This window comes from Pteropus alecto, unplaced genomic scaffold (genome assembly GCF_000325575.1).
Source record: "Pteropus alecto unplaced genomic scaffold, ASM32557v1 scaffold88, whole genome shotgun sequence".
In the NCBI taxonomy this organism is placed as follows: domain Eukaryota; kingdom Metazoa; phylum Chordata; class Mammalia; order Chiroptera; family Pteropodidae; genus Pteropus; species Pteropus alecto.
Genome location: NW_006494611.1, coordinates 9,687,173 through 9,712,363, shown reverse-complemented (window position 1 = coordinate 9,712,363; position 25,191 = coordinate 9,687,173). Strand labels below are relative to the sequence as shown.

The 25,191-nt window shown below is 36.7% G+C and overlaps 2 protein-coding genes across 3 annotated transcripts in view; one reads left to right on the top strand and one right to left on the bottom strand.

The window, feature by feature from the left end:
- The window catches only part of LOC102894812 (cytochrome c oxidase assembly protein COX15 homolog), a 53,183-nt gene that overhangs the window by 5,542 nt on the left and 22,450 nt on the right, over window positions 1-25,191 (bottom strand). The window contains exons 1-6 of one of the 2 annotated variants that reach the window (XM_015599895.2): window positions 10,445-10,863; window positions 8,050-8,240; window positions 6,418-6,540; window positions 5,973-6,159; window positions 3,793-3,960; window positions 1,750-1,831 (exon numbers count right to left, since the gene is read on the bottom strand). In XM_015599895.2, the coding sequence (XP_015455381.1) occupies window positions 1,750-1,831; window positions 3,793-3,960; window positions 5,973-6,159; window positions 6,418-6,540; window positions 8,050-8,240; window positions 10,445-10,834 (1,141 nt within the window). In that variant the 5' untranslated portion in view covers window positions 10,835-10,863. Of the gene's footprint in view, window positions 1-1,749; window positions 1,832-3,792; window positions 3,961-5,972; window positions 6,160-6,417; window positions 6,541-8,049; window positions 8,241-10,444; window positions 10,864-25,191 lie in introns of those variants that run through there. The other variant, XM_025042292.1, reaches the window with a different exon arrangement.
- CUTC (cutC copper transporter) overlaps window positions 10,765-25,191 on the top strand; it is a 20,976-nt gene continuing 6,549 nt past the window's right edge. Inside the window, 7 exon segments of the mRNA XM_006925889.3 lie at window positions 10,765-10,893; window positions 12,623-12,694; window positions 14,631-14,690; window positions 18,958-19,167; window positions 19,819-19,854; window positions 22,144-22,232; window positions 22,235-22,282. Coding sequence (XP_006925951.1) covers window positions 10,833-10,893; window positions 12,623-12,694; window positions 14,631-14,690; window positions 18,958-19,167; window positions 19,819-19,854; window positions 22,144-22,232; window positions 22,235-22,282 — 576 coding nt within the window. The 5' untranslated portion in view covers window positions 10,765-10,832.

Below are 25,191 nucleotides of genomic sequence, written 5' to 3'. Positions count from 1 at the left end.
AGGGGTGAAGGGTTAAAGAAGGTACAAATTAGTAGTTGATCTATGGTCATGGGGATGGGGAGCACAGCATAGGGAATGCAGTTAGCACTAATGTAATGGCTAGATAGAGAGCCAGAGGAGAGAAAGAGCAACTGTATAAATGTCTAACCAGTGTACTGAAATCATTTCTTCAATAAATAAAATAAAATAAAAATAAAATAAAAATAAAATGAGAGAAAGAGACCAAATCCTATTCTGACATAGAAGTATTTTGTTATCCCAGATTTAGATAAAAGTAATAGAGAATAATAAATAGATTGAGAATACAGGTTCTGAAACAAGGAATACACAACACAATCACCATGAGAATTTAGATGAAAAACAACTACATCCTTATTTCCTCCCACCCCAAGATTCTGGCATGCCTCCCCTCAGGAGTGGACTAGACGCTCTAGAAAGGCACATTGGTTGGAAAAAATTCCCTTAGTAATTCTGATGCCCTCCTTATCCCCCACTGAGAACTACTCATCTATTCTGGAAGTTTTCTTCTCCCTAGAAATTTGAATAATTTACTCCCTGACTTCCTCAGGTCTCCCCTCGAATGTTACCTTATCAAAGAGACCTCCCCAATACAAGACAGCACGCACTTGCCCCACCTCTATCCATATTTATGCTTTATTTTTCTTCACAGTACTGAACACTATCTGACATATTATTATTTTTTTGTTTATCTGTCTTCTTTAAGTGCTCAAAAAATGTTTGTTGAATGAACAAAGAATAAAAAAAAAGTACAAACCAAATCCTGGATAAACATATACAGAGAGTATTCATGAATTAATGGATGACTAATCCATTATTTATGATCAAAGAGGGTTCAGGAATGTTTAGATTACATTCTTTATTTTTGTAAATGCCATTTATAAAGTCAAAATTCATTCTCTTCTACCAAAAAAAAAGGGAGGAGAGTTGGGTAGATCACTGGTTCGATGGTTTTATTTTAAAGCAGTCCTGTCCAACAGAACTTTCTGAGATGACAAAAACGTTTTATATCTGTTATCCAATACAACAGCTGCTAGCCATGTATGGCTATTGAGCCCTTGAAATGTGGCTAGTGTGATTAAGGAACCAAATTTTAAATTTTATTTAATTTTAAATAATTTAAGTTTAAATAGTCACATGAGACTAGTGAATACTGTATTGGACAGCACAGTTCCAGAGTGAGAGAGGCAGAGGTATGATTTAAAAAATGAGAACGATTGTGTTGGTCTCTGCCTCAGGGAACTCCCTACCTTAGACTGGCTTTGAGGGCAAGCCTTTTGTACGCTCCACCTTGGTGTGCTATGATAATAATAACAATAATGTTTACAATAATAGCTAATACTTATGTAGCTTTTGCTATATGGCAGGTACTCTCTTAAGCACTTCACATATATTATTCATACTATTATTATCATCCCAATTTTGCAGATGAGGCCTAGAGAGATTCCACAGCTTGTCCAAGGTCACCGAGTTCACAGGTGGTAAAGCCACAGTTTGATCCAAAGCAGTCTGGATCTAGGTAGGTGCTCAAAACTTTTGTTCAACTGACTGGAAAGCAGGATTTTTGGAAGGGAGGAAGGAATAGAAAATAGAGAATGAAGATGGTGGGTATTAGAGAGGGAGATGTGAAAGGGAAATATGAAGATACAGGAGGAAAGGGCAAAGCAGTAGGCGAAAGATCCCACCTGAGAGTGGAATGAAAACAGGCTATCTTTGATAGAACAGTCCTACCTGAGAGAGCTGTAAGGAACACTAAGCCTGCTGTTCCATGAGCAAATCTTCTCAACCACAGCAGTTGACGAGTTTCAGGCAACTAAATGAGAAGAAAATCACTCAGATTAACTGTACTGCAGGAACTACGGAGGCAGAGAATATCTCCAAGGCCAAACCCAAGTGACAATGAGGTCATAGCTCTCTGACCCCTAGACTAGGTTAGGTACTCCCAGAAGATATTCTGTTCTGATTTTCATCATATTTTATAAAATTTATAAATTTTACTATGTCTTCTCTGCTATCTTGTAAGTTCTGTAATAGCAGGAATTCTGTTTTATTTACTACAATAATTCTAGCCCAGGGCTTGGCATGTAGGTACTTCGCATATATCTGTTCAATAACTGAATGATTTGCATTGTTCAGGGCAAAAAAGCTTCACCAGGTTGAAATGATGTGGCTGAAGATATAAGACTGGATTTTCATCTTCTGTGTGATACTTACTGTTCACCAAATATAGTCAGAATCAAAACTGCATAAAATGCCTAGAACAGAGATTCTTATATTTAGTGTTTTTGGGAAAGTCAAAATTTGTTTTCCTTTTTACTATAGCCAACTTCTGGTATTAATCAGTGAATCAGTAAATATGTATTAAGAATTTTATAAACAGGTAATCATGAAGATACAAAGGAGTTAAGTCAGAGTGCTACCCTCAAATGATTTACTATCCAGTACTCGAAGAGTTAGGTATCATTATTAAGATTTCGTAGGACAGTACATCAGTGCTGTCAAATAGAACATTTTTATCATCACAGAAATGTGATGTGCTGCCCAATAAGTAGCTAATGAGGGCTTGAAACAAACCTAGAGCAACTGAAAATTTTTTAAAAAGTTAATTTTACTTAAAGTTTAATAACAAGTTTGTTTAAAGTTAATTTTATTTAATTTTAATTAAAATTTAAATTGCCACATGGAGCTAATTAGCTACTGTGTTAGACAGCATAGTCCAACTATATGTTTGATTATCATCTCAAATCCCTTCTGTAATTAGTGGAATATAAATAAACGTTTAAAAGAGAAACACTATTAACTGATAATTAATAGATCACTGGTTACCTCTAAGAGTATCATTTCATTATAGAGTGTTTAGGAGAGTGTAGGTATATGTGTGTTTAGGTGAATGTGTAGGTGTGTATTTAGAATGGTGGGTGGGAAAACCAGATGACAAGAACGATAAAGAAAGAATGGGTTGTTAGTATACATAGCTATAGATATAGGCAATTCTTTTTAGAAGTCTGGCTTTGAAAGTCAAGAGAACAGGAATTATTCAGATGTGCATTGTCTACTATACCAATATTTCAACTCCACCTAGCTTCCCTATTCTTACTGGGACCCAGGCACTGGCACTTATCAGATAGTTCTACTTAAAAGTCCTATTGTCATCTCAAACTTCATTCTATGAACAGGTTAAAATAATACTCATTAAAAGAAAAAAAAAAAAAAAAAACTAGATAAAACCTGAATCAGCATACAGAGAAAATACTTTAAGATCACATAAGTTTACTATATTGTTCGACTTGATGAATGGTGGGTCCCCATCTCAACAAACAACCCGAAGGGCTCTCGTGCACCAACGCAGCACCAGAGACCGCTGTCTTCGGGCCTTCCTCACCTCACCCTCCAACATCTCTCTGGGAGTCAGAAGTAGAGTGGATGGGGTATCTCTTGTTGGCACTCCTCCCCACTTTTCCTAAAATCTGTGTTTTCGCCTTTCCCAACAGGCAATGCTGACAAAATATTCAGCTCCTATACCAATTCTCTTTCGAATGAGCTGCTCTAGCTCAAACGAATAACTGCACATTTTACTTTGTGGTCTCAAAGCTACCCAGAGTCCCAAAGTTCAGTGTTCCTCTTTGGTTATATCTTGTTTCTGGTAAATTGGTAGAAGTCACTAAGGGAATGTGTGAGCTCTGACTTAAAACTTCCCATTAGATCCAGAATTTCCATTCCTCTGAAGCTGTCAGCATCTGTGCAGATGTGGTGATAACACAGAATGACTTTTACCTTGTGCTGAGGAAGCAGCAGTGAGAGTGAGGTCCATAAGCTGGCACAATAAAGAACAAGGGCTGATCCCAGGTGGGCAGCGAGTCGGTACTGACTGACCCGAGGGATGTCATGGGAATCCGGTTTTTCTTCTAATCCACTTTTCACCATGTACCATCCCAACAGACCCTAGAACCAAAAAGAGGCAAATAAAACAAGGTTAAAACTAACTATTCCACTTTACTCTCTGAGAAAGAGAGTTATCAATTATCAGGGCACTCCCTACCCGATGCCTCCTTTCCACTCCTTCCCAAAATTCCAGTATCTCAGGAATCGTGACCTACCCGTATTTCCATATACAGCACCATAAAGATTTAACCACCGATTAGGTTAACATTTTATTGACATGCGTCAAATAAAGAAAAGCACACAAAAACATGTCTGTGGGCAAAACCTTATACATACTTGATATGCTCTAACTTTATGTAAACCAGTGAAATATAAGAATACAAAGAGTTGTTTTTACAAAAACCAGATTGAATGTTTTGGAAAAGCTTGACAAAGATAACTGCTTAAAAACAACTCGTGTGGAGTTAGGTGGGAATAAACAATTATAATAGTTTCATGGGGGAAAACCATAAAAATCTGTAAAGCTTTGCAGTCAGATTGCTTTGCAAGTACCTAAGTTCTCTTTAAGGAAAATGAAACAGCATAATAGTTTATGAGGCTGCAACATAATAGTTTATGAGACGTGAAGCTGAATTCCAATCAGAAGACTCGAAGAATAGGCCTTAGCTCTTTGTTAAAAAAAAAATGAGGTTATGAAAGTACACATTTAAGTTTAAAAGTTTAAGGTATGTATAATTATTCTATGATTCTCCGCTTTAAGTGACTTTTTCAATTAACCTAAACAACTGTCAGTTCTAATCATATCAGGTAAAATACAGCCCTTTCGCTCCCACACTCCCAAGCCAATAGAATCATGTCAAAAGGTAGGATTCTCCCACCTCTCCTAAATATATACTCTTCAAGAAATTTTTGGAGGCATTTCTTTCTCCCTTCATGATTACCCTGGGTGTTCTAATTATCTAGATTTCATCTGCAGAGGACATTGGAAGATAAAGAAGAATATAATGTGATTTGCCAGCTTTCTTCTTTCCATAACCCTATTTGCCATCTTCAAATTCTGCCTCCCTGAGAGTCTGTCTTTAGTGGGCAGCGAGACGGTATTATAATAGTTTTGTGGGGGAAAACTATAAAAATCTGTAAAGCTTTGGTTTACAGAGGTTTTTTTTTTCATTCTAAAACAAACTTCATTTTCTTTCACTTCCTCAACCCTAGTTTCTATTAGACTTTTATTAATGTCTAACTCTTTATTATCGGTTCCTATTGCCTCTATTTCTTCTCTTCCACCTCCTTCCTCAATTCCGTCTAATTGGTTCAGATGCTCACCACTTCTATGTTAAATTAACAATGCACTACCTTCTGATCAAATTTTGATATTTCTCTGATGCTCTGATAGTCTACCTTAGGGTCTGCTTCCCTTGACCCAAATACTCATGTGTCTTCCTTAATATTTTCTTCCTTGCATCTCAGCTTCACCTAATTCCTTAACTGTGAGTCTTTCAAAGCTTTTTTTCTTAAGAGTTCAACTTATATGTGATTTAATTGCCACTTATACAGTACTTGAATATCTCTCAGCTATATCTGTATTTTAAGATCCCTCATCCCACAAAATGTTTCTCTTTTGGAATACTCCTATTTGCTTCTGTAGCCATTCTAGCATAGGGATCCCACTTCCCCGTAGAGTAGGCAAGTTAGAAAAAGGAAAATGAGAACCCAGGAGAAAAGCCATGGTGGGAAAGAAACTCTAATTTTTGTGGCACAAAAATATATTTACTGAATGCTTACTGATTCCAGGCACTATACCAAGTACTTTATATGTATGATCTCATTTAATATTTATGCAATCTAAACAGTAGGCATTCTTTTTATCCCTATTTACAGGAAAGAAAAGCATAGCCTACAGAAATTAGAACTTGCCCTACTAAGTGGCAGAGCTGGGTCTAGAAGCTAGGCACATGACACCAAAATCCATGCTCTCACCTACTCTGCTATAAGATTACTTCTTGAAAAACAATGCCAACCAGGAAGCTCTAGGAAGCTCAGCTCTGGTTTCCTCAAACTGGAATAAATCTCACCTGAAAGCAGACCAAACCACAGAGGGCAAGAACACGTCCTTTCATGCCACGACTGAGCCAGCCCTTTCTCCAAAAGTAGGCAGCAGGTAGAATGTATGCAAGTCCTACGAGGCGACCCCACATTCGGTGTGAGTACTCCATGTACCAGATGAACTTGAATTCTGCCAACGTCATATCATGATTCAAGCTGGGTAAAAAGAGAAGTCAAAAAATAAAGAGGAAACATCCACCTGATTTTTATTTCCCAATGGAATGCAGGTCTGCCCGTTCTTCATCAGTGACCTCAGTATTGCTTTGGAACTGGAGGCTTAGAGTAGGGGGCTCACTAAACATAACTGAGCCAAATATCAAGAAACAATGGAATCTAACCATTCTGAAATATTTAAATAAACAACAGATCAAGTGGACCTTGTGGGATATTTACCTGATTTTCTATAATGCTTACATTTTAAATTCTGGAAATTGCTGGTATTTTTGGAATTCTGCTTCCCATTCCTCTTGGCTCGTAGGTGGCTTCATCTCTTTTATTAAATGCCAATCTACCATTGAGAGGCCAGACTCTGTCAACCTTAGGATAGGAAAGAAATTTGAGTATGTGTGTGTTGTGCAATGCTGGACTACTCACAAATGATTTACACCAACAAGCGGATCTGAACTTAACCCTTTTAAAGGTAAACACATCATTTCATTGTTTCCTTACACCTTCCTCTCTTCTTACTGATTAGAATTTTAACAGAAACAGCAAAATCAACCCTTAGACCAAAGAAATTTTCCCTAAATGCATAACTAACTTTAGAGAGAAAAAAGATTTGATGTAGGTATAAAACAGTTTAGGTTTTTGAGTGAATTTAAAGACAATAAAACTCAAATTCATCAGATTCCCATAACAGCCTATATAACACATAAGGTTTTTTGAAATAAGGGCACAGGGAATGTGCAGAGAATTTGAGAACACATACTTTATTAAAACCACAAAGTATTTTCAATAACAGGATTTAGGGTTCTTAGAGTAAAAGGCTGATTTTAGGCCTGAGGCAGGAAATATACAAGCGCCTGAACATCTTATTATCCACAAAGCAAGGAATCAAAGGAATTGAAACAACTCGGAAGCCAATTTGAAGAGGTTCCCATTGACTAAAGATGGGACAATTTGAGTAAATCATCATCACTGCAATGGATTGATTAAACCTATGAGTTCATAGCGATACTTAAGGACTCAAACATTGTATTGGTTACATTTGAAGGATGCTTGGGAACCAATTTACATTTTGAAAATTGGTAAAGGAAAAGAATCAAGTATTTATCCTGCCTTTCCTATACACACTATACCTTAGGATAACCAAATTATTGATAAAGAAATGTTTCTCTTTAGAGTTGAGCTAGTAAAATATTATAATTTTGCAACTAGAATGAAATGTGGATCTAGGCAATGATCATCAGTGGCTGTTGACATCTCTAATAGATACCAGGTATTTATGAATATTATAATCACCTATGAAGTATTTTGCCCCCTGCTCTCAACCTGAACCTGATCAAGCAATAACCAGTTTACAGGAAATACAGGGGACATATTAAACATCATCACAAGTATGCAATCAGCAAAATCCAGACTGTGGGACACTCCATGGGACAAATGATTTGGGTTTCTTCGACAACAAAACTGCAAATGGAGGTGTGGGGGGAAGAATCTAAATCTATAAAATATCTTTATAGGTTTAAAGAGAACTAAGGCATATAAACCAATTGCAATATATGGAACTTATCTGGGTTTAATTCAAACTGCACAAAAATTCTTGAGATAAATTTGATCTCTTTTTGTAGGGGGAAAATATACATAAACAATGCATAGCTAACAGTTAAGAACCTAAACCAGTCTTCGTGAGGGTTTCCTACTAAAACCCTAAACTGTTCTATGGCAAGGCAAGCCATCAGACATATTCCCTCGTTAGGCCTCAGTTTCTGCATACGTAAAATGAAGGAGCTAGACTAGATGATTCTTAGGGCCTTTCCCCGCTTGGTCATCCTGTGCCTCTACTGATGATCCAAACAGCTGACTTGCTATGAGCAAATTACTTACCTAGTTACTCCACCAAGAATAACAGCTCCAGCCACTGTTCCACTGCAGACCAGGAGCCATCGGCCCACCATCTGCTCAGCAGCCTTTGAGGGAAGGGACACTGTACCCCTTCCAGACTGCAAAGCTACTTCAGAGATGGTGCTGTATTGCCCTGGCCTCCAGGGGCGCTTGATCCCACAGCTGCAACCACACTAAGGATGAAAACAAAATTTACAACGGGAGAAAATAGGGAAAATCCTCACTACACCACTATTCACTTAATCCCACTCTGGAGCTGAGTACCCTGTATGGCACATCTCCGGTGCTGCCCTGGTAAATCATCATCTCTTAACTCGATTACTTAATCTACCTTCAAACTGGTTTTCCTGCCTTCAGTCTTGGCCTCTAATCCATCCCAAATCTACATTATCTCTTCTGGTCTCTGCATACTTCTCACAGACTTAAATCTCGACCTATATGTGGATTATTTTCTTTCCCCTACAGATCTTTAAACATGACTTCTGCCTAGGACCACTACTTGTTCCCTTATTGATAAATACAGGCATACTTCATTTTAGTGCCCTTCACGGATACTGAGTACTTTATAAATTGAAGTTTTGTGGCAACCCTGTGTAAAGCAAATAAAAAACTTTCTGGAAAGGATTATCATTCTAGATGCCATTAAGAACACTCATGATTCATAGGAAGAGATCGAAATATCAACATTACGGGGAGTTTGGAAGAAGTTGATTTCAACTCTCATGGATGACTTTGAGGGGTTCAAGACTTCAATGGAGGAAGTAACTGCAGATGTGGTAAAAATAGCAAGAAAACTAGAATCAGAAGTGATGCCTGAAGATGTGGCTGAATTGCTGCAATCTCATGATAAAACTTTAATAAATAAGGAGTTGATTCTTATGAACAAAGAAAGTGGGGTCTTAACATGAAGTCTACTCCTGGCGAAGCTGTGAAGATTGTTGAAATGACAACAAATGATTTAGAATATTACATAAACTTAGTTGATAAAGCAGCAGCAGGGTTCGAGTGGATTAACTCCAATTTTGAAAGTTATATTGTGGGTAAAATGCTATCAAACAGCAGCACACACTCCAGAGAAATCATTTGTGAAAGGAAGTCAATCAATGTAGCAAACTTCATTCTTGCCTTATTTTAATAAACTGCCACAACTACCCCAACCTTCAGCAACAACCACTCTGGAGAGTCAGCAGCCATCAATACTGAGGCAAGACCTTCCACTAGCAAAAAGATTACAACTTGCAGAAGACTCAGATGATGGTTAGCATTTTTTAGCGATAAAATATTTTTTAATTATGTACAGTTTTTCTTAGACATAATGCTATTGCAAAGTTATTAGGCTACAGTATAGTGGAAACACATCTTTTATATGCACTGGGAAACCAAAAAATTTTGTGACTCGTTTTATTGCAGTATTTGTTTTATTGCCATGGTCTGGAACAGAACTTGTACTATCTCTAAGGTATGTCTGTAGTACCTACTGCAGATCTCAGCTTAGATGTCACCTCCTCTGGGAAGTATACCTACACTATCCCAGGTCTGCAACAGGTCACTCTGAGAGCACACTGTACCTTTCCTATGGCCCTTAACATACTGTAATGTAGCTTTAAGTTCATTTGTCTCCAGCTCCCACTAAGCTATGAGCTGTAGGACAATAGTATCTGTCAGAGTGGTTCTTTGCTTCCAGCTCCCTGTTTGGAATACAGTTCCCTTACATAACAAGACCTTAATAATGATTTGAGAAATGAATTGTAAATAAACAAGTGTGGCTTCCTCCAGGGCAGGAGCCTTTCAGTATTTTGCTTGTTTCTCAGTTCCTAAATAATAATAATCACTCAATACAGTAATTACTACTCAACACACTAATTATTAGGTAAGTGGATACACGCCCTCTTCTGACTCCAACCTTTAGTCCAAAGACCCCCTATTTGGTTTCCTGCTTCTAATTAATTAACTTTAGACAACTTAAATTAAGCCTCAATTTCCTTCTTTGAAGGGGGTTATACACCATAACCTGACTACCTGGGGGCTTTTAGCAAAAACCAAATACATGGGTAAAATTTACTGAACCTTTGCGATGTACTAAGTGCTTGATGTATATTTAACTTATCCTCCCAGCAATCTCATGAACTAAGTATTGTCGTTATGCCCATTTTTTACAGATGGGGAAACTGAGGCACAGAAAAGTAACCTAACTTGGTTAATATCACACAGCCGTTAAACGGTAGGTTCCGATCAGAAGTCAGGGGCTCTGGATATAAGGAAGTGCGTTCTGAACTATAAAGAGCTACGGGAACGTGATGTGGGATTACAATTTTTCTCCAGGCTCTTTCCCCCCATGCCCGCTTCCGCGACTCAAGCGTCCGCTGCGGCGCGGTACCTGTGTTCTAGGCGTCGCCCTAGGAACCAGGAGCCGGACACACGGTCTCCCCATCAAGGCCTGCAAGGGCGGAAATAGCACTCGCTGCATACTGAAGTCAAGGCGCCACCACCACCTCCACGCCCAGGCTCTTAGCTGTCTCCTTCCTCCGGCACCAAAGAAGAGGCACTTCCGGGTTACGCAGCGTGAGCCCCTCCTCCTCAGACGGCGGGGGCGAGCAGTGACTGCGCCTGCGCTAGCGACTCGGCCTTGCCAGCATTGCTGGGGCGTGGACATCGGGAACGCGCAGGAGCGTGCGCAGGGGTGAGGACGCTGTTTTCGGTCGCGCGCGGCGGAATTCGGATTCTGCGTGGAAACCGAAGACGCGCGAGGGAGGAACGCGTGGAGCATGAAGAGGCAGAGGGCATCCTCCGAACGGAAACGGGCGCGAATACCATCCCGGAAGGCCGGTGCGGAAGGGGGAGGAGAGGGGGCGGTCGGCCGACCTCACTCCCAGGGGCGGACTGGCAGGGATTTTGGCCCGTGGATTAATTGCAATTCCCCCTCCCCCGACCTCCTTTCTGTGGCACGGTCTGTCATTCCAGCTTTAAAACTTGTGCAGACGGGGGGCCTGAGAACCAGATGTGTGGGTTCGAATCCCGGCGCCACCACGTATCGTCGTGCGACCGTGTTCAACTTGATTAACAAGTGAGGATCCCAGTACCGTCCTCATATCCCCACCCTCTCCTAGCCAAGGCTCTTTTTTGCGTGAGGCAAATGGCACCCCTTAGCATTGTCCAGTTCGGTTGACCTCTGGCAGCTGGGTGGCTATCAGGAAACTCATGAAATTAATGCATCCCTGTTGGTTAACAGCATACAGTGGCACTTAACTCTTTCACAGTTTGAGACTGGTCGTATAATTTTAAATAAATGAGGCAGTTGTAGTTTAATGTGAGCATACGATAGAATTTGTTTTTCAAATTAAAAATTTTTTTTTAAAAAATGATAAAAGCAATATTGGGTAGAAAACATCAAGTAATGTAGAAAAGTAAAAAGAGTAAAAGTCATTCCAAATCTCAGCTTCTAGTTGTAATTATTATCACAACGTGAACATTCTTTCAGGTATTATTGCATGAAATATACGTTCAGTATTCTTAAAAGAAAATTATGTACTTACAGAAAAAAAAACTTTTTGTCATACTTTTTAGTGTAAATACATGACTGTTTATTAATTTGTAATTATTTGGCCTTTAGTAAATCTTTGCCTGTTGTGTATAACGGTCAGCAGTGCTTGGCGTCGGTGACTCCTCACATAAAAACCTTACTTAGGAACTTTAGGTCAGGTAAGAGTGATCAGACACTTATCTACATAAATAATAATAAGACAAAATAATTAGTGTCCTGAAGAGATACAATTAGTGTTTTAAAGAGGAACATACAACTTGTAAAGAGTTATATGAGTTCGAAAAAGGTAGATTCAGTTTCCTGCTTCGGGAGAGAGGAAATATGGAACTATGATTTGATGTGAGTCTTGGAAGAGTTTAGCATTCAGAAATGGAGCTGGGAGGACTTTGTGGATTGAGGAGATGGTATAAGCAAGAACAGGGATGGAGATTAGGGAGAACTAGAGGCATATAGAGAAAATAATGTGTAGTTAATAAATGAAAGTAATATTCTGTATAAACTTACCTAGTATCCACTTTACATGAGTTATCTCTTTATCCTCACTAGTCTTAGGTAGATACTAAAACCTACAGTGTTTTTTAGAAAACTTTAGCTAAGTAACTTGTCTAGAATCACACAAGTGGTGGGGCCAGAATTTTAAGTCCATCCCTGCTCTTGAACATATATTCCTTATAAAGAAGTTTAAGCATATTTTTCAGTTAATGAGAAGCATCAAAAGAATCCTGACTTGAATGTGAGGATGAGGTCTGTGTTTTACGAAGATTACCTTGACATTCAGTGTATATTTTTCTTAGTATAATTTCTTATACATATGTCTGTTTACTTTCTTCACAGTCTAGACATCAATTTAATAATTAATATGGTATTTTATTGCACTCCTGGGCCCTAGTGTACTCTTCTACTTCCCTGTTATTGGACATTTAGATTTTGACAGCAAACTGTAAAATGTTCATGGTAGATTAGTCTGAATGGATAGGACCATCATGAAATTGCCTTCTTTTTCATGCATTTTAGGAGCAGCAAATGGATTTCTCATGGAAGTGTGTGTTGATTCAGTGGAATCAGCTATAAATGCAGAAAGAGGAGGTAAGAGAAATTAGAAAATGAATAACAGTCGACAGTCTTTTTAAGAGTCTGAAAATGAATCCTGTGAACTGACCTTGGGAGCCTTTGTTAGCTGGAAGGATCCTACTAATCCTTTTGAGAACAACCAACCAACTGTAAAACCCTACTGATAAATTATAATCTTCTAGTCTTATTCCCCTAGTAAGTCACATTTTGAGTCAAGTGTCCACTATAGGGCTTACTCACCAACTTCAGTTTTTATTGAATTTAGCAAAGATTTAAATTTTTTAAACCATTAATTTAAAGATGATTGTAGAGTTTTGTTGCCATTTTCATCATTAGGACTTCTATCATTATTTTTTCTTTTTTGAACATTGTTTTTACCTCAAGGTTTCTTTTGCACTCTAAACCTGTGGGCCATAGTTTGCTGAGCCCTGATATATATTCTTGCCTTCTCTCCCCTATCCCCAGATTATTTTAAAGCGAATCTCAGACATCATATCATTTCATCCTCAAATATTTCAGTATGTATCTCTAAAAGGACTCTTTTTTAAGAAAATAATAATAATAACCACAATACCACAATATCTTAAAAAATAATTTCTTAATAGCATCAAAAAATTCAGTTATTTTTCACATTTCTCCTATAAGCTCCTACTGTTTTGTTTTATGGTTCTTTGAACCAAAGTCCAAACATTTCATCTGTTTGATATGTCTTTTTAAGTGTGTTTACATCTACATTTCCCCGTCTTTTTTTCTTTTTCTTTCTTTCCTTGTAGTTTATTCAAGAAATTGTGATTTTCATCTTTTAGAGTTTTCTACAGTCTCAGTTTTGCTCTTTGTATATGTAGTGTCATTTATTTCCTGTATTTCCTGTAAAGTTGTAGTTAACCCAAAAGTTTAATAAGATTCAGATTTAAGTCTTTTATAAGACTACTTTTTAGATGACGTTGTACTCCCTGTTGCATCACATTAAGAGGATAATATCTTATTTTTTTCTGTTTTTGTGATGTTAGGATTGATCAGTGGATTCAGATATGGTCAGCTTAATCCATCCTTTTAAAGGTTTTCTGTTAGCTTTCACCTAATAATTTTAGCAATGCATATTTTAGTAGGGTTTGCAAAATGGTACTATATTAAGTCTAATATTTATTTTACATTTATTAGCAATATGCTTCTATAAAGCAGAATTTTCTCTCAGCAGCTGTTTGGTTATACTGAGGTTCAGTTTGTACAAGAAAGCCAGGATAAATACTTGCTGCTTTTCCCTTATTCACTGATTTTGGAGATAATAGGTTTGTTTTCTATTCTCTAATGAATTATTTTATCATTTGAACCTGATTTAGATATAGTTGATGTGTTTTAATACACTATAGTTATTCTTACTGATGTTCAGAATGTCCTATCTGGCTGGTAGGAACCTTTTCAAGCTGGTTCCTGAGACCTTTTGACATGGCCCCATGGTTTGATCTTTTGCTTTCAGTGTTTTCTTATTCTTGAAAATATCCCGAGTTAAGCTATTCAAAGTAACTTGTGCTTTTTTAAAGCTTAGAATAATAAAGACTCTCTTTCTTATCAATGAAGAATCAGCATTCCACTATGTACAATGCAGAAACATTTATTCTAAGGCATTTCCCTGTACATGTAGAGGCAACCCTATAATATCAAATTTTAAAGAGACCTAACTTAACTTGAATTATCTCTTAAAGTGGACTATCATTAACACAATGTGGGTTGCAGAATATAATTGTGATTCAAAATAGATGTTCTAGTTTTATAGTTTGATTTCTCTCAGTTTCTAAGACTTTTATACATTTGGGGAAAATGTGAAATTTGCATTTAATATGAGTTTATTTTGGCCAATAATTTTTGAGCAATGCTTGTAAATTTTTCCCTTAATTTCTAAAATTTATTGTGCTGAAAAATGTTTTTGTTTTTGTTTTTTTTTAAATCATAGGTGCTGATCGGATTGAATTATGTTCTAGTCTGTTGGAAGGAGGAACCACACCAAGCATGGGTTAGTGTCCAGTTTTTAGATTGCCTGGAGACAATTTATGATCTCTTTCATTGAATTCTTTACAATGTTACTACATGTTCACTATGCTGTGGATATTGTATCAGTTAGAAATGCTTATGATTGTAAATAAAGTTGTCTATCAAAGATGTGATCAAATAGATGTTTTTTTCCTCAGCTATCAAAAAGTTGAAAGATAGGTAGTTGCTGTTAATATTGGTTCAGTTGCTATGCAGGGACCAGGGTATTTTTATCTTTTGCTTTTGGCATCCTCTGTTTTATTGACTTTGGTCTTCATTTTTCCCTTCCTGGTTGTTGTGCTATTGTCATATGTTTTACTTCTACATATGTTAAAAACTCAACACTACATTGTTGTTACTATTATTTTTTTTACAGCAGCATTTTATTTGCACATGTGTATTACATCCCTAGAAAAAGAATCGCAGGATTTTCCCTCCCATGTGTTTTTAACTTGCTTCTTCATGGTCCATGATGTCCACTGAGATTGTCACTACAGTGAAACCAGATTAACAGAATGGAAGCAGGTTATTCTGTCATTTTTCTAGATGTTTGAGCTGCACATCAAATCTGGAGCTGATCACTTCATACTTGTTTTACCCACCCATGAGGTTCACGACAATTTTTGCTCTGTAATTTTTGTTTAAAGTGTCAGTTACCTTTTTTCCCAAGTTAAATGCATTTTGTTTAAAAAGTTTATTCATAAAATTGATTAATTCAAGCTTCAGAGCACCTAATAAAAACTGCATGGCAGTGAAAATGAAGTACACAGTGGCTCAGATAAAGGTTGTCCTCATACAGATGTTCCTTTTAGCTATAAAGTTGGATAGATGAATTTATGTTTTTAAAGACTTACTAAGCCTGTGTTAGCTGATTCTTCCCTGGCAGTAATTAAAACCTTCTGCTACTGCCATAGCTACTGCTGCTGCTGGAACCACCATAGCCACCTTGGTTTCGTGGTTTGGCAAAACGTTGGCCTCTACCACCAAGCCAGAGCTTCTGCCTCCAAAGTTTCCTCCTCTCATGGGTCAAGAATTTGAAGAGTGATTATTGTAATTGCCAAAATCATTGTAGCTTCCGCCACTTCCAAAATTGCTTCCACCGTTACCACATCCATCATAGCCATCCCCAGTACGACCATATTTCCTCTACCACCACAGCTGCCACCAAAACCACCTCCACGACCACCACTGAAGTTTCTAGAACCACTTTGACCTCTTTAGCTGAATGAAACATGAGCCATCTCTTGCTTAGATAGGGCTTTACTTCGCAGTTGTGGCCATCCACAGTATGGCATTTCAGAATGACAGTCTTATCTACAGAGTCATGATCATCAAAGGTTACAAAAGCAGAGCCTCTCTTCTTGCCACTGCAGTGGTCAGTCATTTTAATCACTTCAGTTTTCCCATACTGTTCGAAATAATCTCTTAGGTAATTCTTCATTGTCTTTAATTCCACCAACAAAAATATTTTTCTCAGTTGAGTGGCACCATATCTTTGAGAATCTTCTCTTGAAACAGCCCTCTTTGGTTTCACAACTCTTCCATCCATCTTGTGTGGCCTTGCATTCATGGCCTCGTCCACCTCCACAGTGGCATACGTGACAAACCCAGAGCCTCTGGAATACTTGGTGTTTGGATTTCTCATCACCGCATAGTCTGTGAGTGTTCCCCATTGCTTATAATGGCTCCTCAGACTCTTACTAGTTGTTTCAAATCTCAAACTTTTGATAAAGAGCTTCCACGGCTGTTTGGGTTCTTTGGGAGACTCTGACTTAGATGTGACTGTGGGAGGGGAGACTTATTAAGCTTACTTGGCGGTGTCCACTGACAACAGTGATCTAACATGTTATCTCAAGAGTCAATTATCTTTTAAAGAGATTTAAATAATAAGAAAACAATATTTACCCACATATAGTTACTATTTCTGGTGCTCTTAATTCCTTTGTGGAGATCTATATTTCCATCTGGTTTCATTTTTCTTTTGCCTGAAGTAATTCTTTTAACATTGTTTGTAGTACAATGCTGATGATGAATTCTTTCAGCTTTTGTATGTCTGAAAACATCTTTCCCCATATTTGAAAGATATTTTTGCTGAGTGTAGAATTCTAGGTTGACGGTTTTTTCTTTCAGTCATCTTACTTGTATTGTTTCTGACAAGAAATCTGTTGTCATCCATACCTATGTTCTTTTCTGTGTAACGTGTCTCTGGTTGCTATTAAGATTTATTTCTTTATTCTTAGTTTTAGGCAATTTGATTATGATATACCTGAGTGTAGTTTTCTTCATGTTTCTTAGAATTGGACATTTATACTTTTTATCATATTTTATCATATTCAGCATTCAGTGTCCTCTACTCCCTCTTTCAGAAACTCCAGTTATATTCTCAATTTAGTATTTGAATATATTTGTTCTACAATTCACTGATGAATTGCTGTTTTAAAAAATCTCATTTTTCACTTTCATTATGTATAGATTGTATCACTTTGTTTTCAAATTCACTAAACTTTTCTCTGCAATGTCTAATTGCTGTTATCCCTGCCTAGTTCATTTTTTATCTCACACATTGTAGGTTTCATCTCTAGAAGTTTGAGTGTGTTATATTTCCCATGTAGCTTCTTAACTTTTTTGAACATATGGAATAAAGTTATAATAGCTATTTTAATGACTTGGCTGCTAATTCTAACTTCTGTATCAGTCTAAGTTAGTTTTGTTTGATTGCTTTATTTCCTCACTATGCATCTTATTTTCCTACCTGATAATTTTTTATTGAATGCAAGACATTATGAATTGTACTTTGTTGGGTACTGGATATATTTGTATTCCTATAAATATTCTTGAGCAGTTAGTTTATATGAAAACACTTTATTCCTTTCGGGTCTAGCTTTTAAAAGTTGTTAAGCAGGTTTGGAACAGTGGTCAGTTTATAGCTAATTTATAGCTTTTACTGATATGTGACATTTGAAAGTGTAATAACCACCAGGCAAAAAGTATATAAACTTTTCGACTAAAGCATACTATCATCAACTTCAGAGTAACATATAGGAGTCAAAATGTCATATAGGGACTCCTGCTTTTGACCAACAAAGTAACAGAGACTGAATTCACCCTGCCACCTGTAATAATCAAAAAACAGACAAGATATATGAAACAATAGTTTATAAGACACTGGACATCAAGCAACAAAGGACAATGATGCCTGAAAGATGACAGATAGAAAATAAATGAGGTGAGCTCTATGATTGACCCAGATTACTACTTTAAGAGTTTTCTAGGCCAAAGCACAGGGAGGAAGAACCCAGGTGGAGCCCAGAGAAAGTTCTCTGAGTTGAGGAGACAAAGCTGAGAGTCCAGACTAGAGTTAACAGGAGAGAGTGTAAGGAAGGAGAGAGAGAGAACTCTTGAGATCTGCAGAGAACCTCTTCTAATATTCAGCTGAGTACTGATCAGGGCATGCAAGCAAGAAAACTATGCAAAGCCAGGGAAAGATCCACTGAAAAAGGTTACTAGAAATAGTGCCTATCATTCACACCAGGACAGGAATAATACCTGTTTCCACCAGCCAGACAGGAAAACTTGAAGCTTCATGGGATACTAGGTAAAGTACACAGAAGGGTCTTGCCTCCGCAGTGAGAAATAATTAGCTATAAACTGACCACTGTTCCAAACCTGCTTAACAACTTTTAAAAGCTAGACCCGAAAGGAATAAAGTGTTTTCATATAAACTAACTGCTCAAGAATATTTATAGGAATACAAATATATCCAGTACCCAACAAAGTACAATTCATAATGTCTTGCATTCAATAAAAAATTATCAGGTAGGAAAATAAGATGCATAGTGAGGAAATAAAGCAATCAAACAAAACTAACTTAGACTGATACAGAAGTTAGAATTAGCAGCCAAGTCATTACTTTTTGCCTGGTGGTTATTACACTTTCAAATGTCAGATATCAGTAAAAGGATTTTTGTTGAGTTAACCGACAAGTACTTTTAAAATGCAGTAACTTCTTTCTGTTTTCTAAATTACTCTTTTTTACCTTTGATTTTTTATTACTTCTACTGTATACACATTTTTCTTAGTGTCCGCTTTCCTTTTTGGTCCACTTTTCTCTGGTTTCTTTAGTCAACTCTTCCTTTTCTTGTATAAGTGATACATAAGAGCAAATGTAAAAGACCTATAATATTTTATTTACTTACTTGAGCTTTTAGCTCACATTTGCATTTTAATTAGTCTGTTTTCTGTTCTTATAGGTGTCCTTCAAGTAGTGAAGCAATGTGTCCAGATCCCAGTTTTTGTGATGATTCGGCCACGCGGAGGTGATTTTTTATATTCAGATCGTGAAGTTGAGGTGATGAAGGCTGACATTCATCTTGCCAAACTTTATGGTGCTGATGGTTTGGTATTTGGGGCATTGACTGAAGATGGACACATTGACAAAGAGCTGTGCATGTCCCTTGTGGGTAAGAATTTATATCTGAGACCAAAAAACCTCTGATGATTGCATTTAATATTCGCAATATAGAAAAATGCAGTCACAAAACTGACTTTTCAGTCACACCTGCAGACACTTATACTAACCTGTTTTAAACAATAGTCATTTAAATGTTTGGGCTGCAGCTATGTGTGGCATAGCCTTCCTGACTCTCCTTAGTTGCTATAGATCAGGTTCCACTACTGTTTCTGTTGGGTTTAAGGGATGTTTGTCTTGACTCCTTTAATAACTGCACCAAAATCCACAAAAGCTATTGGTGAGGATGGGGGGATGTGAAGAGGACAGAAGCAGACTATATATATTACTAGGCCAAAGTATTTCTTGAAGATTTTCAGAGGAATGAGTAATAGATAATGCTGCCCATCTTATAGTTGCCAGATTATATAATTTTTATTTGGTGCCTCTAAGAAGTAAATGGCCATGTTTTAAATATAAAAATAAGAGATTAATGGAAACGTAGGACTTTCGCATTTGGAAGGCTGCCATTTTATTATTATTTTAGTTCACTGTCTTCACTTAGGAGAGGAAGGTATAAAACAGTCCCATCTAACATGGAGAATATGTATATAGTGATCAGTGATGATCTCTTCATTCATGTTATATGACTTTCTTTTTATAGCTCTTTGCCGTCCTCTGCCAGTCACTTTCCACCGAGGTGAGTCATTTCCATTTTAGAAGTGCTATTGAATGGTGTCAGTTTCCTAATTTTATCAGATGCTAACCTTTTTTTGGAACACGATTCTACAGTGTTACAGTGTTACCAGTTGGTTTCTTGGGACCAGCAGTTGCAAATTTAGAAATGTACAATTTCTAGAATATGTAAAGCCTTAGTTGTGAAAAGTTGTTAAAAGTAAATGGCGGTGGTGGTGGGATATAAAAGAGAGAGAGTAAGCATTGCCTACAAGTACACGTACTTGTCACAGCATTCTAAGCAAGAGTCCTGAGATTTATTTTTATAGATTACCTTAGGTCATATGCAATCCCCAAGAGAATAGATCACTGTAGCCAGTGAAATTAAATTTGCTACCTGGCTTAAGCTAGACAGACCATTCCTAGGGCTGGGAGTGAGGTCAGTTTTCTCAGAAGAATATAAAATTCGTGAGTAGAGAGGGAATGGACATCTGAGGAAGAATTGGTTACTATTAGGAAGGAGGAAAGAAGAAATAGATGCTAGATAGTCCATTAACAGATTTTGTTCACTATAGTACACAAAATTGCTTTATATTATTGATAGCTTATCTACATCAGAATAATTTCTAAAAAGTCTCTTGATAATTTCATATAAAAATACATTCTAACTATAAAATTCAGGTAGTTATAATTTCCATACAGTTTTGCCAGGCATTGGTAAAATGAAGGAACAAAGTCAATTTCGCCTTCAGAAGGCACTGCTATTGCACATAAAAAGAAGGAAATCTTCAGTCACATTTTTTTTTGACTTAATGATATGCTTGAAAAATTGTCGAATGTTTTTCTGACCTTTTAAGTAAGCATTCAAAATTAGGATAAGGGTGGACACTAGCACTTGCATCTATTTATATAAATTAGAGATATATCATTTATTACCTTGCCTTTTTTTTTCTCAATGGATAATACCACCAGAAAACTGTTTTCTTGGTTTGCTACATACCAATGCTTCTCATAAACTAGCAATAATTAAAAGGTGTTAGTTTGCTTAAGTCATAACCTTGAGGCTATAGCAAATAAAGTTTTTAAATATGAAAAGTATTTAAATTAGTAAACATCTATCTGAAGAAATGTAGTTTAAAGTTTGACATGTTAAATAAATCAAAAATTAAACCCATCACATTGAATATATTTTTTGTTCTTAAACTAAGAAAATCATTTCAAATTTCTATTCTTTTCCTTTGCAGTCACAAAACTGACTTTTCAGTTGTACCTGCAGACACTTATACTAACCTATTTAAGTTTATTAAACTATTCAATAAGTGTAACAAAAAATGTTTTCATGTTTTCAAGATTTTATATTGGCCTGAGTTCCACATTTTTTTTCACCCATATACTTACTGAGGTAGTATCATAGTATAATCACTGGTCAGAAGATGCTGCCACGAGGAAAGGAAAATCCTCCGTAGCAGGTTCCATACACTAACGGGTGAAAGGAAAGGGTCCAGCCCTAACCCACTATAGGCTAGAACTTCCAGATCATGTAGCAGGACCGAGAACCAAAGCAGTAGTTTTTCTTTTTGAAATTCCTAGGGCCACTTTCCTATCTGAGGAGGGGATAAGTCTCTTAGAAAGTAGGGTGGAATCAAAACTCATATAGTCTGTTGTAAACAATTGTCCTTATACTATTAGCCTTGAGTTTGTGGGATAAATAGATTAGTAGAAAGTAATAGTCAATAATAAGAATGTGAATCAAGCTTTTTCTAGAACCAATGAGTGTAATGTTTTTCCAGTTTATCTGAAGCCTTAGAGCAGTCTTTCCCCAATTCGAGTCACTTGCCTGTTACATTTACAGTTTTACCATATCTGAGTGCTACCTGTGCAAATTTATTTAATAATTTTCTTAAAACCTTAATTTATTTTACAGAGAAACTTTTATACCTAATGAAAACCAGAAACTTTTCACTTCTAATCTACATTTAAGTAAATGCATCCATTCAAATGTGTGCCATCTAAAATGATCATGCATATCACCAGTGGTATATAGATTGTGCTGGTAAACTGGCTCTTGGGGGAAAAAAGAGCCCTGATTTATAATATTTGTTGATTTCTGTGGTTTAAATACTCCCACCTTGACTGATTTCCAAGTTTCCAATGGGTTAATAATCATGCTTGCAAAATTCCTGAATATGTAACACTTGGCTTTTGCAAGCCAGTACTAGCCAAGTCAGGCACACCACCATGTATATACTACATTTTAAAAAGCACTATATTCGAGATACTTGTTCAAAATTCAAATAAATGTTATTTATTTCAGCCTTTGACATGGTTCATGATCCCATGGCAGCTCTAGAGACTCTTTTAACTTTGGGATTTGAACGAGTATTGACCAGTGGTTGGGAGGTTTCACTTCAGCACTAGAAGGGCTACCTCTAATAAAGCGACTCATAGACCAGGTATACACAGTTTCTTTCTTTTCTTCTAAAGACTCTGATATTCTGTTGTTCTGCTAGGTTGAGAAACTAAATATTACTGATTTCACGGTTACTGTATAGGAAAAGGCAAGCAGGCAGCAGTATATGTATATAATTCTTATTTCTTTCACATGAGCATTTTTAGTGACCAAGGCTCTTAAGATGAGATTATAGACAGTGCCTAAGGATCTTATCTAATTTAGATAACCAGAGCAAATTTTACCTTTCCTCTGCCATCAGCATTGCATAGTTTTAAGCAACATCTCACTGACAGACTATGTATACTCAGGGATCCCATATAAAATTTGAGATAATTATCATTTGGAGGTGAATTCTAAAACTAAAACTATATTCTTCTCGCATTTCTCCCTATCTGTCAAGATAGGAGAAATATATTTTTCTCTATGCCCTGGCAAGTTAGCATCATTTGTAGAGCAGTTGGAAGATGGCTTTGTAATTGTGGTGTCTGTTTTTCTGACACCAGTGTGGAGGCATTCTAAGATGGTGAGTATGGATTTTGAGTTGAGAGTTCTGGATTTGAGACTCAGGTTTGAAACTTATTTGCTATGTAGTATTGAGTAGATTACTAACCTTTAAGCCTCTGTTTCCTTGTGTGAAATTGAGATAAGTTTAATATTTTCTATATATGTTTGCCCTGAGGATTGGGTAGAGATAAGATCGAAGAGCCTTATTACAGTGCTCAACATATAGCTCTTAATACATGTTAGTTTCTATTATTACTACTGCTATTATTAGTTATATTATTTAGTGTCCCTGGGTAGATACCTGCTTATGTTCACTTTTCTGTAGCCATGAAAATAATTTTAGAAATTTCACATAAGGATCTGATATGAATTCGCTAGTCTGGAACTTACTGATATTACAAATATTTATTAAGTAAATATTAGATACACAGCATTTATATTATGGTTGTGACCAAGGAGTGTGTAGTCACGGCCCTTACAATCTAGTGCACAACAGACACTTCTGATAGAGAAGGCAGTTTTCATAGAGTGGTATTTAAAGGTACTGTGTGGAAGCACATTGCAGAGGAATTAGCCCCATATTTGAAAGATGGGGGTTGGCAGTAGTTAGCTTCCCAGTGGAGTAGGCATCCACATTGCAATGTCTTTCTTACTCATTTGAAAGATGGTTATCCATGTAAAAGGGGGTGGAAGGGAGAGAGAGTAGGGAATGTTCCATGTAGAATTAATAGTGTATGCAAAGGAATGGAAACAAAAGTGAGCATAACTTATTTAGATATTGAAGAATTACTATAATGTTGACTCTGAGGAGAGGAATACTGCCCAGAGCCTTGAAAACTATTTAAGTTTTATTTTATCCATGGTATACTGGGGAAACCTGAAGAGTTTTAAAATAGAGGAGTCAATGAATCAGGTATCCATTTTAAAATTGTTACTTACCACGGAGTAGAGAATAATGGCCACAGTCATGTATATTATTTCAAAATCTGCGTGTGTCTGTGATGAGAGTACCTGAAGTCTCTCTTAGCAAATTTTCAGTACTATTGAATATGGTATTATTATACTATAATTATCATGCTATTCATTAGACCTATAGACTTACTCATAACTACAACTTTATACTCTTTTACCAACATCTCCCCATTTCCTCCACTTCTCTGCCCCTGGCATACTCTCTGCTTCTATGTATTTGATTTTTTTAGATTCCATATGTAAGTGAGATCATGCTAATTTTACTTCTTGAAGCAATACCTTCAAGATATATACTATATATCTTGAAGGCAGTATAATATACTTGTTAAAGCCTACCTAGGCTTTTGGGTTAGGTAGGTCTGTTTTTAAATCCTGGCTTTCCCTTTTATTTATGATGACTTTGGGTAAATTACCTAACCATTGGAAACCTTCCCCTGTTAAGTTAGCATAATAATGGCATCTACCTCCTAGAACACTTGTAGATTATTTTAGATAACAGTGCAAAGTATGACACTTAGTAAGTGCTTTATATTGTTAAATCACTTTGATAACCTTAGGTGAGCATATTGTTCTAAATAACCTTTTATAGAAGGCCTCCTAAAAGTGATAGAATTCATCTCTTTAAAAGTATCATTTATCTGTTTTAGAAAGCTGTCACTGGGAAGAAACAGTTCTATTACTTTTTTTCCCCTCCTAAAATCATTTCAGTTTTCTAGATAATAAATATTTTGTTTTATGGTTGCTTCCCTCAGTACATTTGAGAATATTAAGCAGCTCATTCCACTTACTTTTCTAACAATTATTAAATTTTATAAAATAGCCCCTCCCACCTTTACTCTCTATTGCCTTACCTTTTTTCCCCATTGTACTTAATTGGTCCATGAAATTTTATTACATAAATACATCTATCTGTTTTCTGTCTTCCTTGAACATGTAAGCTCCACGAATGTAGGAACTTTATCCTGTTCATCATGTCAAGGAGGAAAAACTTTTTCTTTACTCTCTTAGGTTCAGTATTTGAGGGCCTGCAAATTAAACTGTCAAAAGACACATTAGCAAGAGAAAAACAGATTTTAGTTACATATGTATTTATATATGAGAATTCACAAAGAAATGTGACTCAAAGAGGTGCTTAGAATTTGGGGCTTAATGTCATCCAAGAGGAGGGGTGCAAAAGGCACTTGGGAACTTAGAAGAAGGAGAGAGAGCACTTATAGGAAAAAGAAATGACTTTTTTGGAAAAGTAAATGGACCCTTAGGACAATAGATGAGAGATATGATAGTTTTATGACAATGTCTGTTTGGGTGTGTTGCTGAATGAGTTGCTCCCAGGGAGGGGATTTATGACTGTAGAACACAATTTGTTGTTGACTCATACTCGAAAAGAGTTTTTTTTGTTGTTGTTGTTGTTTTACAACTTGGTATTGTAACGTG